Source organism: Hipposideros armiger, unplaced genomic scaffold (assembly GCF_001890085.2).
Source record: "Hipposideros armiger isolate ML-2016 unplaced genomic scaffold, ASM189008v1 scaffold_315, whole genome shotgun sequence".
Classification (NCBI taxonomy): Eukaryota; Metazoa; Chordata; class Mammalia; order Chiroptera; family Hipposideridae; genus Hipposideros; species Hipposideros armiger.
The window spans coordinates 1,318,717-1,332,756 of NW_017731665.1; the positions used below are offsets into that span (position 1 = coordinate 1,318,717).

The 14,040-nt window shown below is 51.7% G+C and overlaps 2 protein-coding genes across 4 annotated transcripts in view; one reads left to right on the plus strand and one right to left on the minus strand.

The window, feature by feature from the left end:
• ALG1 (ALG1 chitobiosyldiphosphodolichol beta-mannosyltransferase) overlaps positions 1-2,419 on the plus strand; it is a 12,032-nt gene extending 9,613 nt beyond the window's left edge. The window contains exons 11-12 of the mRNA XM_019660338.1: positions 443-610; positions 1,636-2,419. Coding sequence (XP_019515883.1) covers positions 443-610; positions 1,636-1,767 — 300 coding nt within the window. The 3' untranslated portion in view covers positions 1,768-2,419. The remainder of the gene's footprint in view (positions 1-442; positions 611-1,635) is intronic.
• A 96-nt stretch (positions 2,420-2,515) lies between these two features.
• The window catches only part of EEF2KMT (eukaryotic elongation factor 2 lysine methyltransferase), a 14,102-nt gene continuing 2,577 nt past the window's right edge, over positions 2,516-14,040 (minus strand). For 2 of the 3 annotated variants that reach the window (XM_019660334.1, XM_019660335.1), the window contains exons 2-8: positions 13,959-14,018; positions 11,933-12,013; positions 10,684-10,785; positions 6,290-6,423; positions 5,912-6,207; positions 4,416-4,565; positions 2,516-2,709 (exon numbers count right to left, since the gene is read on the minus strand). In XM_019660334.1, the coding sequence (XP_019515879.1) occupies positions 2,609-2,709; positions 4,416-4,565; positions 5,912-6,207; positions 6,290-6,423; positions 10,684-10,785; positions 11,933-12,013; positions 13,959-14,018 (924 nt within the window). In that variant the 3' untranslated portion in view covers positions 2,516-2,608. The remainder of the gene's footprint in view (positions 2,710-4,415; positions 4,566-5,911; positions 6,208-6,289; positions 6,424-10,683; positions 10,786-11,932; positions 12,014-13,958; positions 14,019-14,040) is intronic. The other variant, XM_019660337.1, reaches the window with a different exon arrangement.

The following is a 14,040-nucleotide window of genomic DNA, read 5'->3' on the forward strand; positions in this document are numbered from 1 at the left end:
ACTCCTCCTGGCAAAGATAGGCATTTAGAGAGGGCAGTGTTAGAACAGGTTCTAGAAACAGTTGCCGTGCCACAGGCTCAGGAGCCAGCCTCTGAACGGGAAATCCAGGATGTTAGACCCGCGTGTGAGCTGAGCTCTGCACATTGGGTCAACCCCCTGGTTACCCAGAAAAGTCACCCTTAATGTGCTGAGCCTACCTCCAGGGGGATGCGTTTTTACCTTGTTTTCTGCCGTGCGCTTAAGGAAAAAAATCACAGCACCCACGGAGCCTGTACTCACTGAAAACAGTCATGTAACAGAAAAGGTCCAAATCCCAGCTCACCGTCCCTCCGTCCCCGAATTGGTTTGGGGTTTTTGATGTGTGTCTTTCCAGGTCTTTTTTTCAGATGCCAAACCTAAGAACAGAGTCACTGAAACCAGACTGACTGTCCCTGACCGGTAGCTTTGCCTCCGGGTGGGCAGTGGTGGCCTGGGCATCATGGGGGTTCGGTTTCTTCTCCATGCCCCTCAGGCCTCCCTCAATTGTCTCTACAGCTTACACGAGCTTGTGAAACATGAGGAAAACGGCCTAGTCTTCAAGGACTCGGAGGAACTGGCCGCTCAGCTGCAGGTAGCTGCGTCTGCCCCTATGCCAGGCCTTGCAGTGTTTGGAGGCCGAGCTGGGCTTCTGGATTCTATGCTCCTGCCGTCCAGTGGGCCTGTGATGGGCAGTGGGAGGGAGCAGCGGCCCGAGGCCGGGCTCAGTAGGCTGGGGGAATTAGGGTGCACGCCACCTGCCGTCTGGGGTTATGGAGCTTACACCGTACCGATGACGCACAGGTGCAATGTGTGTGTCACTGAGGGAGCGACTTGCATTTCTGATTTATGGTGATTTGCTCAAAAACCAGAAATGCTGATAGAAGGGGGCACCCACACACTGGAAGGAGAGTGAGGAGTGAAGGGAGCCTCCTGGAGGATGGGCGGGAGTCTTCAAGGGATACTTAGTTCTTATCACAAACAGTAATACATCATTTTTGACAATTGAGACCAAGAGCAGCACACTTTGTGGAAAGGCCCAGATAGAAAAATCTGTGAATGGTTTTGGCTGCGTTCCAATGAAACTTTATTTACAGACACATGGAGGGTTGCATTCGGCCCACAGGCTGTAGTTTGCACACACCTGACTTAGTTTAGCAAACCTGGAAAGTTTCAACGCGATCACTTCGTTCCCAGCATGTGGGCCGGATGGTGCTGGGCAGAGGCTGACCAGGCGGGGTGGGGGAGGTGCTCTTGGTGCAGGGAACAGCATGGCAGAGGCTGGGAGCACGTTGTGCGGATGGTGAACTTGGCTGCTGTCAGGTAGGGGCAGCGTAGGAGATGGAGCGTGGCTGGCATGAGGGCTCTCGTATGCCTGGTGAGGGAGGGGGCTTGCTGGGTTGGGGACTCGGGGGTCTGAGCTGTTTGAGAGCGGTTCAGTGGGCTGCGTGTGGAAGCAGGGAGGCCCTTGGAGGCTCCAGGACTTTAGGGGTGGTAGTGCGGCCACTGAGGGAGGGTTTCAGTAGCATCACTGGCCTGGCAGCTGCTGTTTGTTGTGAGGCGGGAGTCCGGGCTGGCGGGAAGCCGGAATGAGGGAAGGTCTGGTTATATTGTTTCTAGATGCTTTTCTCAAAGTTTCCTGATCCTGCTGGCAAACTGAACCGGTTCCGGAAGAACCTCAGGGAGTCCAAGCAGCTTCGTTGGGACGAAAGCTGGAAGCAGACGGTTCTCCCTTTGCTTATGGACACATGATCCCTTGGGCCAAAGACTGAACCCCACCGAGTGTGTCCTGGTGCTGGATGTCGGGGAAGGAAGACCCTCATGCTGACGTGAACCCCTCCCTGCTCCCTCCTTCCCCTTCCAGAAACCTGGCACTTCCCTCCCGCAGCCCCTTCCAGCTGCTGCCCAGTCCCTGCAAAGTCCTTCAAGCAGCGCCTCCCAGTGGACGGCAGCTGTAAGGACGGCGGGTGCAGCCTGGGGAATGAAGTTATTTTAATGCCGAGGGGTTTGTGCCCAGGAAACTGGTTCAGCCTGGTTTCTTCTTTGGAAGAACCACTTCTGTCTTTTCCTTTCCTCTTCTTTGAGTGTTTTCTTTTCCCCAGTTTATTACTTTTCTGTGATTTGCCAGGGCTTCTTCAACATCTCTTCGTCCCTGCTTTTGTCTCTTGGTATCTGCCTTTCCCAGCATCTGCCCTGTCGTGTCCCCGTTTTCACGTCCGCCTTAAATACAGCCGGCCCACTGCACTGTCAGAGCAGACGTGTCGTGTATACTATGGGCTTGATTTTGTGTGGGAGTCCAGGATGGGGGGGAAAACATACGTTATGTTTTTGCACAAATGAAATGCTTATCTCTGAGCCAAAATTTTCATCTCTGATTTATGGTGATTTGCCTAAGAACCGGAAATGCTGAGAGAAGGGGGCACCCACACACAGTTTATATTTTTTTAGAATATAGTTTGTGGTTCCTGACCCGGAATTTAACATTCTTCAAACATTCAAGTCCACTGAAAGCTTTTATCACCTTTCCCGCATGAAAACTCTTTCCAGGATATCGATTTAATTTTCATGGTACTCTTCAAAAACATATGTAAACCTACAATGTTAGTTTCAGAATGGCCATCTCTGAGTTCTCTTCATACGGAAACAGTTTCTGGTTGTGACGAGGCACTGCTTCCCATGAGATCCCAACCCGGCCTGGAAACAAAGCACATGTCAGGATGGTGGGGTTTGGGGACAGGACACCACCCCTATCAGTGTGGGGCTCAGGACAGGCTGGGGGTGGGGGTGGGAGAGAGTACGAATCACAGATCTCCAGGCCCCATCCAGACACCTAGAATCAGCCTCCAGGGGCAGGACCAGGAATTGAGTTTTTAAACAGCTCACAGCAGCCAGGCCTCCTGCCTCTGCCCCGCGGGCCGTGCCCATCCCTGAAGGTCACGGCCTGTCTGGGTTCCCTGTTGCTCTCTGCACCTGTCCACCCTGTCACCAGGAGCTGCTCAGGCAGAACCCGCTCTGCCTGGCTGCTTAGCCCAGTGCCTCCTCACAAAAGCTGGACGCACATCTGAAAGGGCCCCCCGACCTCTTCCTGAGAACAGATGTCTGAAGAGCTGTTGGACGATCATTTTGTCATCAGGTTTTTACGAATGAAAAAATATAAAAGTGAAATCAGACAAAAATGTGGAAGCGTCTATAATCCTGCTGTCCAAGTATAACAACTGTTAACTGGTGTATGTTCTTCCAGGTTTTCCCCCATATGAATGTTAACATGAAGATGATTTTTTTAAATAAAAATGAGCTTATACTATATATGCTGTTTGGCACTTCGCCTTCTTAAGATATATTGTAGACATTTTTTTCCCATTAAGTATCTGAAAGACTTCCTTCTTTGAGGCTGCAGCGCGTTTCACTAATGGGACGTGAGCACACGTGGGTGGGAGTCTGGATGGTCTCTGTATCTGTTCGTCTGTGTATCTGTTAGCAGAGGCTGCTGCAGGCGGGCCTTTGCTTGGGGGTAGGGGGGAGGTTGGGGCAAACACAGGGTCTTGAACTGCTGCCAGGTTACATGTTGGAAGCCCTGGTTGGGCCTCTTAGGTGGTAGGGATTGCAGGGCGGTGGTGGTGGGGTGGGGGGCTGGGTGGAGAGCAGGAACCGGCTGCCTGGCTCGACTTTGGAGCCTTGGGCAGTCACTTAGCCTCCTTGTACTTGAGTGTTCCATGGGGAGGTGCAGGATGATAGCACACCCCACCGGCTGCCAGGGGATCTGAAGACAGCGCCCGGCCCGCGGCAGTGCCACTTCAGGGCTGTAAGTGGCAGACCCCTCCCCATTCTCTAAAGTCATCCCTTGCTCTTCCATTTACTGGGTGCTTAATCCAGTAATAGCAGCTACCGTCTTCCCGAGTGCTCCCTGCATGCCAGGTCCTGTTCCGCCCCCGGGTGACATTTCTGCTGTCCAGGTGACCTGGAGGCAGTGGCAGCCCAGCTCCACGAGGGTGTGATGGGATCCACCTCCAGAGCCTGTGCCTGACCCTTGTGGCCAGAACCTCATCCACCCTGACATCTACTGGCATCTGCTGTCCTTTCCCCTTTATAGACAAGGAAACAGGCTCTCGAAACTTGCTATAAACACACAGTAGGGCCGCTGGTCTCAGACCTCCAGGATCGTGGTACCAGCTGCCTCAGAACCCATTCTCCAGTCCTGCCTCCTTTGCTGACCTCCAGGGCAGGGGCTGTCAGCCCAGCACGTCGTGTGGTCTGGGGCTTCCTGGTTTGTCTTCAGGGTCCCATTCCTTTACGTCCCTGATTTCTGCCTCACTGGAGTCCCACGTGGGGCTAGCACTGTGTCCCTGCAGGTCTGCGTGATCTCTCAGAGCCAGCAGCCTGTCCCAGGGCCTGGGGCTCACCCATCTCGGTGGTGAACAGCTGGCACGTCTCTGGGTTGCGGACGGTGAAGGCGACATAGACGTCAGGAGCCTGCTGGTCCTTCCGGCAAGCAGCGAGCCTCTGCAGGACCCCGACCAGGGAGAGGATAGTTTCTGGGCAATACAGCACATCTACGATGAAAAAGCCCCGGTTACTGACAGGGACTCCCCCTAGGACTTGGGACCCCAGAATGGAGGGCTGTGGGTCATGCCAGCCTTGGCAGCAGGGCGAGGCCCTGGAAAGCAGCAGTTCTATTAGATGGAAAGAAAATTATGCAGGTAAAAAAAGAAAACCCTTAGGAGAGAAGAAAAAGCTGCTGAAAGACACTGCAACAACCGAAAAATATCAGGGCTGTTCTTAAAAAAAAAAAAAAAATCAATTCTTTGCCTATGGCCTATTTAGAGGACACTTAATAAAGCAAACCCTGACTGTGCCTTAGACTTCTGTTTCCAGCAGCTTGCCGCTTTGTTCTCTGCAGTGTGGGGGGACAAACTCGCTCCTGTGCCAGACAGCCGGGCTTGCAGAAGTGAAAAGGGTGCCACCTTGGGGTGTATTGCTCAGGCTCTGCGTTCTGGCCACTGTGGGCCCGTGGGTCTCAGGGCTTTGGCTCAGGACCAGAGGCACAGCGCTATCAGCCAGACATGGGACTGGGTAAGCTTGGCAGAGGACAAGGGGCCTGGTGGTTGCCAAGGCAAATGCCCCTTTTCTCAAAGACCCTGTCCTTGCACTGGAAGTGGGTGGTCCCCTCTGGGGGGGGGGCTTGTCTCTGAGAGACACAGGGGTGTGCATGTACAACAGGGACATGCAGGAGCCCCTCTCCTCACGGACACATGGACATATAGTTTTGACACGGTGAAGGAGGCCGGAGCTGACGAGCGGGGGCGCGAGGCACTTGTGGCTCCTTTCCTGACTCAGCCATCACAATGGTCGGACCCGAGGCCTGTGGGTGCTCATGATAGAGGAATCAGACATGGTCCTGGTAAAATCATGCTGCTCTTTGTGGCCCTGCAGACAAGGCTGCCATGGCCATTTCTGCCCCCGCCCCCAAGTCTGAAGACGGGGCTGCTCTGGCCATTTCATTTCGGTTCTAGAGGGCAACCGGGAGGTCTCCCTCAGCCCGGAGAGGGACATAAAAGTGTCTACTCGGATGTGGCCTGGCTAACAGGTCAGCCTGGCTTTGTGCCCTGGGGCCTGTTTATTCCAGGCCTTGCTGGGAAGAGCCAGGCTCATTTACCTGATGGAACCATTACAATGGGTGTGTGTGTGACCATTTTCTCCAACAGGAGGACTGTGGCTATAGGGCACCCAGGAGGCACATGCTGTGCTTTGATGTCACCCTGGAGGCCCATGATGACCCTTCCAGATATCTTATGACCCGCCTCGGCCCCTTGAGGTATCAACTGTCCCCTTCCCTGAGCTGAGAGCTGGGTGGAGCCACAGGAAGCCACTCGCTCCAGTGGCCCGGGCTAGGTGGTACCTGAGGCGATGACCACGTCTGGCTGGAAGGCAGTGAGCTGGGGGGTCGTCACAGTGTCCCAGTCCAGCCGGGCCACTGTCACCCTGGGGCTCTCTGAATGGTGGGTGTCGTGTACTGGGTGCTCCACAGGGGTGGTGGCATCTGGCTCCAATAAGAGGTTGTTGAGAAGGACATTCCCTCGGAGCTGCTCGAGGACACGACTGTGACAGTCACTGAAGACATAGGCTCTGGGACGGCACATCTTGCAAATGGCCAGGCCTGTGAGGCCGGCTCCACTGCCGAGCTCTAAGACAGTCCTAGGTGGGAGGAGGGGACGTGTGTCTGCAACTGTGCCAGAGCAAAGCCACCTCGGTGCCCTGCCCTGCGCTCCGAGGTCACCTGTGAGTGAAAGCCCCTGGGTTCTCTATGGCCCATTCTGCGAGGTAGAGAGCTGCGTTCCACGTGACCAGGCCGGTGGTGCCATGGGAAATGATGGCTGTGCTCTCAGAGAGAGTGACGGCATCTCCAGAAGGCTGGATGGAGACAGGGAGAAAGAATTAATCCAGCTACCAGAAGACAAGGAGCTGGTGTTAAAAAAATAAAATAAAATCACAACAGGTAGATGGTTGAACAAACCGGTAAGTCCATACGTGGAATACTCCACAGCAACAAAGAGGAACAAGCTATTGACGCGTGCACCAACTTGGATGGATCGCAAGGGTGTTATGCTGAGTGAAAAAAGCCAGTCTCAGAAGGTCACCTACTGTGTGATCCCATTTATGTAACATTCTCAAACATGACAGATTGTGGAGATGGAGAACAGATCAGTGGTTGCCGGGGGTAGGGGATGGGTGTGATTATACAGGAGTGGCTTGAGGCAGCCTTGGGGGTGACTGGACAGGTCTGTATCTTGACTGCAGTGGTCCCTGTGCAGATCTCCACGTGTGACAAATGACATAATTATGCATGCGCTGTGCCAGTGTCAGTGACCTCACTGTGATGCTGCGTGAGAGTCACATGTGTCCACTGGGGCAAGCTGGGAAGGGCACATAGGACCTCTCTGTACTATTTTTGTAGCTTTCTGTGAATCTATAATTAGTAACAACAACAAAAAGTCCCAACTCTGGTATCATGAGCTATATGTGAAAAATCACAGTGTGTGGGACCTTTCTGAATCACATTTGGGGGTGGAGAATTCTCTGGCCTTTGGAGTTTCATGTTGCTCCCAAAGCAGGTGGGGGACCCCACACTTGGCTTACTGGTACATGCTCCATGGAACATGCAGCTGTGAAATGTTCTCCAACCTGGGGCCCCCTGAGAATGGTAACCCCAACATGCAATTACCCAGGGGTGGTTTCCTGGCTGTCTCTGAGCTCAGGAAACTCACGTAGGGGGTTCAGGTCTCTGGAGTTTGTGAGCATTCATTTGTTCACGCACACAGTTTTTCCCTGAGCATCTAAAATGGGTGCTGGGGATTCAGCTGTGACCAGATGAACTCATTTCTTGTTCTTATGGAACTTACATACCAGTAGGGAATATAAACCATAATAAACAAATGAGACAATTTCACACAGTTCTCCAGTGCTACGAAAAAAATAAAAAGGACCACACGATAGCAGAAGATTGGTGGTGGGGGGAGGCTCAGATAGATTGGTCAGGGACAGTTTCTTGGAGGAGGTGACATGTGATCTGAGATCTGGGTGAAAAGGAGAAGTGAAGCATGTAAGGTTCTAGAGGCAGAGTATTTCAGCACAGCAAGTGCAAAGGCCCTGGGGCAGCACTGTGGCTGGTGAGTTCAAGGAAGAGAAAAAAGATCAGGGGGCTGGAGCACAGGGTGAGCAGGAGGAACTAGATAAGAGAGAAAGGGAGGGGAAGGGAATGCGGGGCCTCGTGGGCCACGTCAGGAATTAGGATCTGAGTCTAAGTACAAAGGGAAGCCACTGGTGGGTTCTGAGCAGGTGAGTGACATGATCCAATTTACCTCTTAAATCTGGGGGTCCCTCTGGGGAGGCTCAGGGAAGATGGCTGCAGTGTAGTTTTGAATCTTCCTGAATGCTCACGTAAGAACAGACAGAGCAGCAAGATATGGACAACCTTTACAACAAAACTGGGTGACAAGGTAGCTCTGGGAACCAGAAAATATCAACAAGTGAGGGCAAACCACCAACAGACACAGCTCTTGTGCTCAACATGTCTGTGGAGAGAGAAGAGAGAAGCAACGGGGTGCGTGGGGAACCTGAGGACAGAAGAACCCAGACCCAACAGGTGTTCCCGGGAAATGCATGGCTAGCCAAGAACAGCAGGAACATGTGGGTAGGAACCTGCCCACCCCAGTCTGGAGGGGTGTGAGCGACCCTGAGCAAGGGCTGAATGGCAACTAGAAACACTCAGGAATGTGTGACGATAACAGAAAAAACATCATTTCAGAAATAAAGGTACATGAGAATGAGAACAAAACAAAACAAAAAACAAACTCAAGAGAAACAGGAGGTGGAACGAGTGATTTTTTTTTTTTTTAGCCAAGTCTTTCCTTTTTTTTTTTTAAAGGAGTGATTTTTAAAAGTCAAAAAGAAATTCACAGGGGATGACTGGTTAGCTCAGTTGGTTAGAGGGTGGTGCTGATAACACACCAAGGTTGCTGGTTCGATCCTCACATGGGCCACGGTGAGCGGCGCCCTCCTTAATAAAGTCAACTATGCCATTGTGGCATGAAAGCAACATGTAACCAATGACCATGGCTGTTCCCAATAAAGTTAAAAAAAAAAAAAAGAAATTAAGAGATTGCTATGGGCTGTGCCCCCCCACCCCAATTCATGTTAAAATCTAATCCCCAGTATTTCTGAATGTGACCTTATTCGGAGAATGGGGTCTTTACAGAGGAAATCAGGTTAACAGGAGGTCATTAGGGCGGGCCCTAACCCAGAATGGCTGTGCCCTCCTAAGAAGAGATTAGGACCCAGACATGGCTGAGAAAAGACCACGGGAGGAGACACAGGGAGGAGACCCAGGAGAAAGGCCTGGAACACACCTTTCCTCTGTCACCCCCAAAAGGAATCAACCTAATGACCACTTTGATTTTGGACTCCCAGATCCCAGAACTGTGAGATGATAGATGTCTTTTGTTTAAACCACCCATTTTAAGGTATTGGGTTGTTGGAAAAGTCATGACGTATTTTTTTCTATGTTTTTCATTGCAAAAATGCGTCATGACTTTTCTGACAACCCAATACTATGTTATGGAAAATGAAAGCAAAGAACAAATACTAAAAATTATAATTCGGGAAAGCATTCCTGAAAAAACAAAGACTTGAAATAAATATTGAAGGAGTACGCACTGTACCTGAGATCACTGGCCCAGAGCAACCAACCTCAAGAAAAAAATCCTTTAGTCATCTAAGAGAAAAGGCCATGGGGCATAAATGGGAAAGAAAATTAGATTATCACCGGGCTTTTCCACGGCAATGCTTTATGTCGAAGAAAATGGAGAAACATATTTAAGAGACTCAAGGAGAGAAAATAGCACACTTTGAGCTTCAATAAAGACACAATTTGCAATGAAATGTACCCCTTCTGGGGATGATAAGAAACCAATTCACTATGTTGAAAAGGAAAAGATCGAGCCTGTATCCTGCCTTTCCTCTATGAGTTGCACCAGTGGGCAACCAAACAGTGGATGCAAAGAGGCATCTCCTTGTAAACCTTTTCCAGTTAACGAATGAAAACAGAATGATAGAATCAGAAAGTCACCCCTTTGAATCCTCCAATGGATTAATGTGTCTAAGCTTTGGGCATCCGTAACCACTATTAAGAGGGTGAAAAACAGATATGATGTACCTCCTAGGACCCCATAGTGTGCTCCTGCCAAAGGGATCAAACAGACATTAATCTTAGTGGGTCTCTGAATCCAGATGCCAACTTTTGGGAAACAGAGGATGGAGGAACAAGTTGAAGAGCACCACGTGTGTGCAACCAAAAGCCAGCCTGCGGGAAGCCGTCCAGGCCGAACCACCAGGGCTGTTCAACACAAGCACTGCCAGGAAAAGAAAGAGCTGGGGTTGGGGGTACCTGTGGATGAAGGGAGACATACACAAGCCAGGCCGACCTAATGGGCAAGACAAAACAGTAGTGTCCAGAGGTGGACAGGGCAGTGACAAAACATCAGAGCGGTTACAACAAAAGGGAGGGTGGGCTAGGATGGGGATGGGTCACACATTTCTGTCCCTTGACTGGCGTGGCAGTTACCATGCTGGCCACCTTGCAACGATTCAGTAAGCTCTACATTGCTTTTGTGTGCTTTTCTCTATCTATGTCTTATTTTATAGTAAGCGGTTAAAAACAAACAAGCCAAAATACAAAAACATCCACGATCCCTCTGGCTGTTGTGTGCAGAATAGATTTTTGAGGGACAAGAAGCTGCAAGACCAGTCAGGAGGCGGAGGCACTGGGCCAGGCTGGTGAGGATGGTGGCCGGGGACAGCGGGAAGCGACTGCCGTCCTGTAACATCCGCCCCTCTGGTACTTACAGGGGACTGAGCACCAGGTCCCTTCTATGCAATCACTGCGCACTTCCCAATTTAACCCCCGGACACCCCGTAAGATAGGTACTGTTATGTGTGGAAGAGCTTGGTTTACAGATTGGGAAACTGAGGCTCATGGAGGTTAACTGACCCCATCTAAGACCACAGAGGTGATGAGTCAGGATTTGAGCCCACGGGAGGCTGAGTGGAGCCTGAGATTTACTATGCAGAGGTGGGCGTCTGGCTTGTGAGGGGAGGAGGGCACACATCTCCTACCAGCAGATAGCTTCGATGGCACCGGTTGGGCTCCTTGGCGGTCAGAACCTCCGCCAATGCCTCGTACAGCTCATCCAGAGGCTCTGCGTGGACAGCTTCATGCTGGGGGCGGATGGAGCGAGAACTTCAGCAAGAGCATTAAATTGACCCACATAAATCAAACCTGCCTATTCGCTTTTACTCTGACTTCCAAAAATGGCTGGAGGCTTTTCACCAAATTTGGAGGGGCGGTTTGGGGTGGACTGACAATATAGGCCACCTGGCATACAAAAAATTCACTTGGTGGAGGGACCTGGGGTATCTCAGAGAGGTGTAGTCTAGGGCAACAAAAATGGGATAGCGTGAGAGCTGCCATGTGACAGGGACAGAGAGCTCTGCTCCGCCATCATGATGTCTTGGGTGGAGAAAACAAATGGTGCTTTGAAGTGGGTGCAGCAAAAGCCACAACGACGGGCACTCCACATCATGGGGTGTGGCTTCATCAATGAGCACCCCCCTGCTGTGCGCCAGGGGGCTGGGGTGGGGTAGGGTGGCCACACTTCTCCTGAAAGTGCCAGGGAAACCCGCCAAGTTGGTGGGAACTGGGGAGGGAGGTGGCGGAGAAGCCGGGGTCGGTCCATGTGCTCAGCCTGCGTGAGGCACAGCCCTTATGTTTAGGGGCTGACCACTGAGGTACCACCTCTCTGAAGTCCAGTCTAATGTGAAACCCAGCAAGTTTGGGCTCATCCTTAAAATCCATCCTGTATCAGTCAGGAAAGAACCACTCTAGGTATTTTCCTGAGGAGAAGACAGTATGGGGAACTAGTTATAAAGGCATTGCAAGATCTAAAACCTCCAGTGGGGACAGTGTGGCAACTCAGAGACCGGCAACAGCTGGAAACTGTCAAAACCCCTAGGGCCAGCAGGACAGAAAGAGGGGTTTCTCAGGGCTGCCAGGTAGGAATGAGAACCCTGTTGGGGGAACCACAGAGGAGATGCAGCTGTTGCCAGACACCCCTTGAAGCAGAGAGGGAGAAATAACCCTGGCCTCTCCCTTCGTCCTGCCCTCCACGGCCTCTTATTGGTGGAACCCAGCTGGAAGCCAGTTGCCCAGGGAGCCTCCTTCCATATGGGGGTTTGCAGAGCAGGCAAAGGGCAGGGGATGGACCTGAGCTCCCACAGGCAAAGTTGGGCAGAGGACCCGCTTCTGGAGAGCCAGCCAAGTCCCAGATGCCATCTGGCTGCTGGATGGACAGTGCCCACTACTGACCTTTCTGATGAGCTCCGAGAGAAAGCACCGGACATACTTCACCGACGGTGGATGCTTCACACACAGAGGGTGTTTCACGGTCTGTGACAAAGAACATGTGTGTTGCTGGGGAGACCCGGCCTTAAGTTTCCCGTGGGCTTCAGGTGAATACAGGGCAAACCCCAGCTACCCGATCCCTTAGCAGAGACATGTACAGATACAAGGGTTCGGCCTCAGGTGACCCTCGTGTATCTGAAAGAGTCTTAAGAATAAGCCCTTTCCTAACAAAAGTTCTCTGCAACAGTAGTACAGACTGTGGTAGTGTTTCCAACACCCATCCTGGGGCAGGGACACGAAGCATATGGACCCAAGCTAACACCCTGCGATAGACTGAACGTCTGTGTCCCCCGCCCACCCTCTGCCCAAATTCGTATGCTAAATCTAACCCCCAATGCGATTCTATTAGGAGGCAGGGCCTTTGGGAGGTGATTAGGTCTTGGGGGTGGAGCCCCCATGAATGGGATTAGTGCCCTTATGAGAAAGACCTGACAGAGCTCCCTTGCCCTTTCCACCATATGAGGACACAGTGAGAAGATGGCCCCCTATGAACAAGGTAGTAGACCCACACCAGACATTGAACCTGCTGGCACCTTGATCTTGGACTTGCCAGCCTCTAGAGCTGTGAGAAATAAATTCCTCTTGTTTGTAAGCTGCCCAGTCTATATTATTCTGTTACAGCAGCTGGAATGGACTAAGACATACCACTTCCCAGGGCAGCCAGCACGAATTAGCGTTTGTAGTGATGACAAGTGTGGGATGCGATTATCTGTCTCCATGGAAGAAGCAAGAGAACGAGGCAGATTTGGCACCTGTGCTGGAGCTCGCAGCCTAGGCCCAGGAGATGGGCGGGAGCCAGACCATGGTGAGTGCTGTTGTGGCCGGGGCAGAGGAAGACGAGGGCTCTGCCTGGGATGTGGTGAAGGGGAAGGGGGCTCTCAGGGTCCATACTTCAATGGAAACCCAGAGAGCAAAGAGCAGACAGAGGGGACAGCTTGTGTGCTCCAAGGTGGCCACAGCCTGGCATTTTGGGAAGGAAGACAGGACAACAGGAGCAGTGAGAGTGGAAACTGGGTTACGTGTGGGACCTAATGGCTGAAGTGACATGATTTTACTCCTGGTAATAAAATACCCACACGACCCTTCAAGGGTTTTCTAGTTGACTGGTGGTATGTGGGGTGAGAATCAGAGTAGGCCACAAGACAATGACTTTGGACATCTCTGAGCCCACAGTCCTGAATAGTGGAATGCCCAGAAGTCCCCCCTAGCTATGGCCCCACCTTCTCCACGTGGTGATCAAACGGATACTCCGCGTCACCCTCCACACAGGAATTCTTAACCTGGGCTCCTTGGATGGGCTTGGTGTTTGGAGGAGGGTCTGTGACTCCTCTGAATGTGTATGCAAAATATATTCCTCTGGTGCATTTTTTTTCTGGGGGGAGGGGCCATAGCTTTGGGTTTTGAGAAGGGTTCATGACCCTTCAGAGGGCCGACAGCCAGGGTGCAGTGTTATCTGCACTCAATCCACATGGCCAGGGACAGGGTGGGGCCAGGCCAAGCAGAGCGGTGGTTCCACATATACCCTAACCCACATGCACCTTCGCATCCAAAGCCAACCTCCCAAAAGCAGCGGTCCATTCACGTCTAGAAGGGATATAAATGGGCAAGATGCGCCTTCTCATTTTTTCCTTAAACGTAAAGAAGTCTCTGAACAGCTAGCAGATGCTCGACGTTCCCACAGCTGTCATCTCTATTTTCTCTGTAGACAGTTTAAAAAATATCCCCCGACTCCCTCCTCTCAAGTAGATTTTTGTATATTCTGATATCTTCATCTAAGGAAACAAAAGAGCCAGAACTCTCTGAGGTGCTAGCAACCAAACGCAGTGCCTTTCTTTTTAAAGGATACGAGCACACCCACTGCATTTCCTTCACGACCTTACCGGCAGGTCAGGAGGCTGGTGAGGCACCTCAGTGATTCCGTGATTCTTACCTTCTGCAAAATATCGAGCAGCAGCTCAGAACCCGAGTCCCTTAATTTCTCTTCTAGGCTCTATTCAGAGACAGAGAGAGAG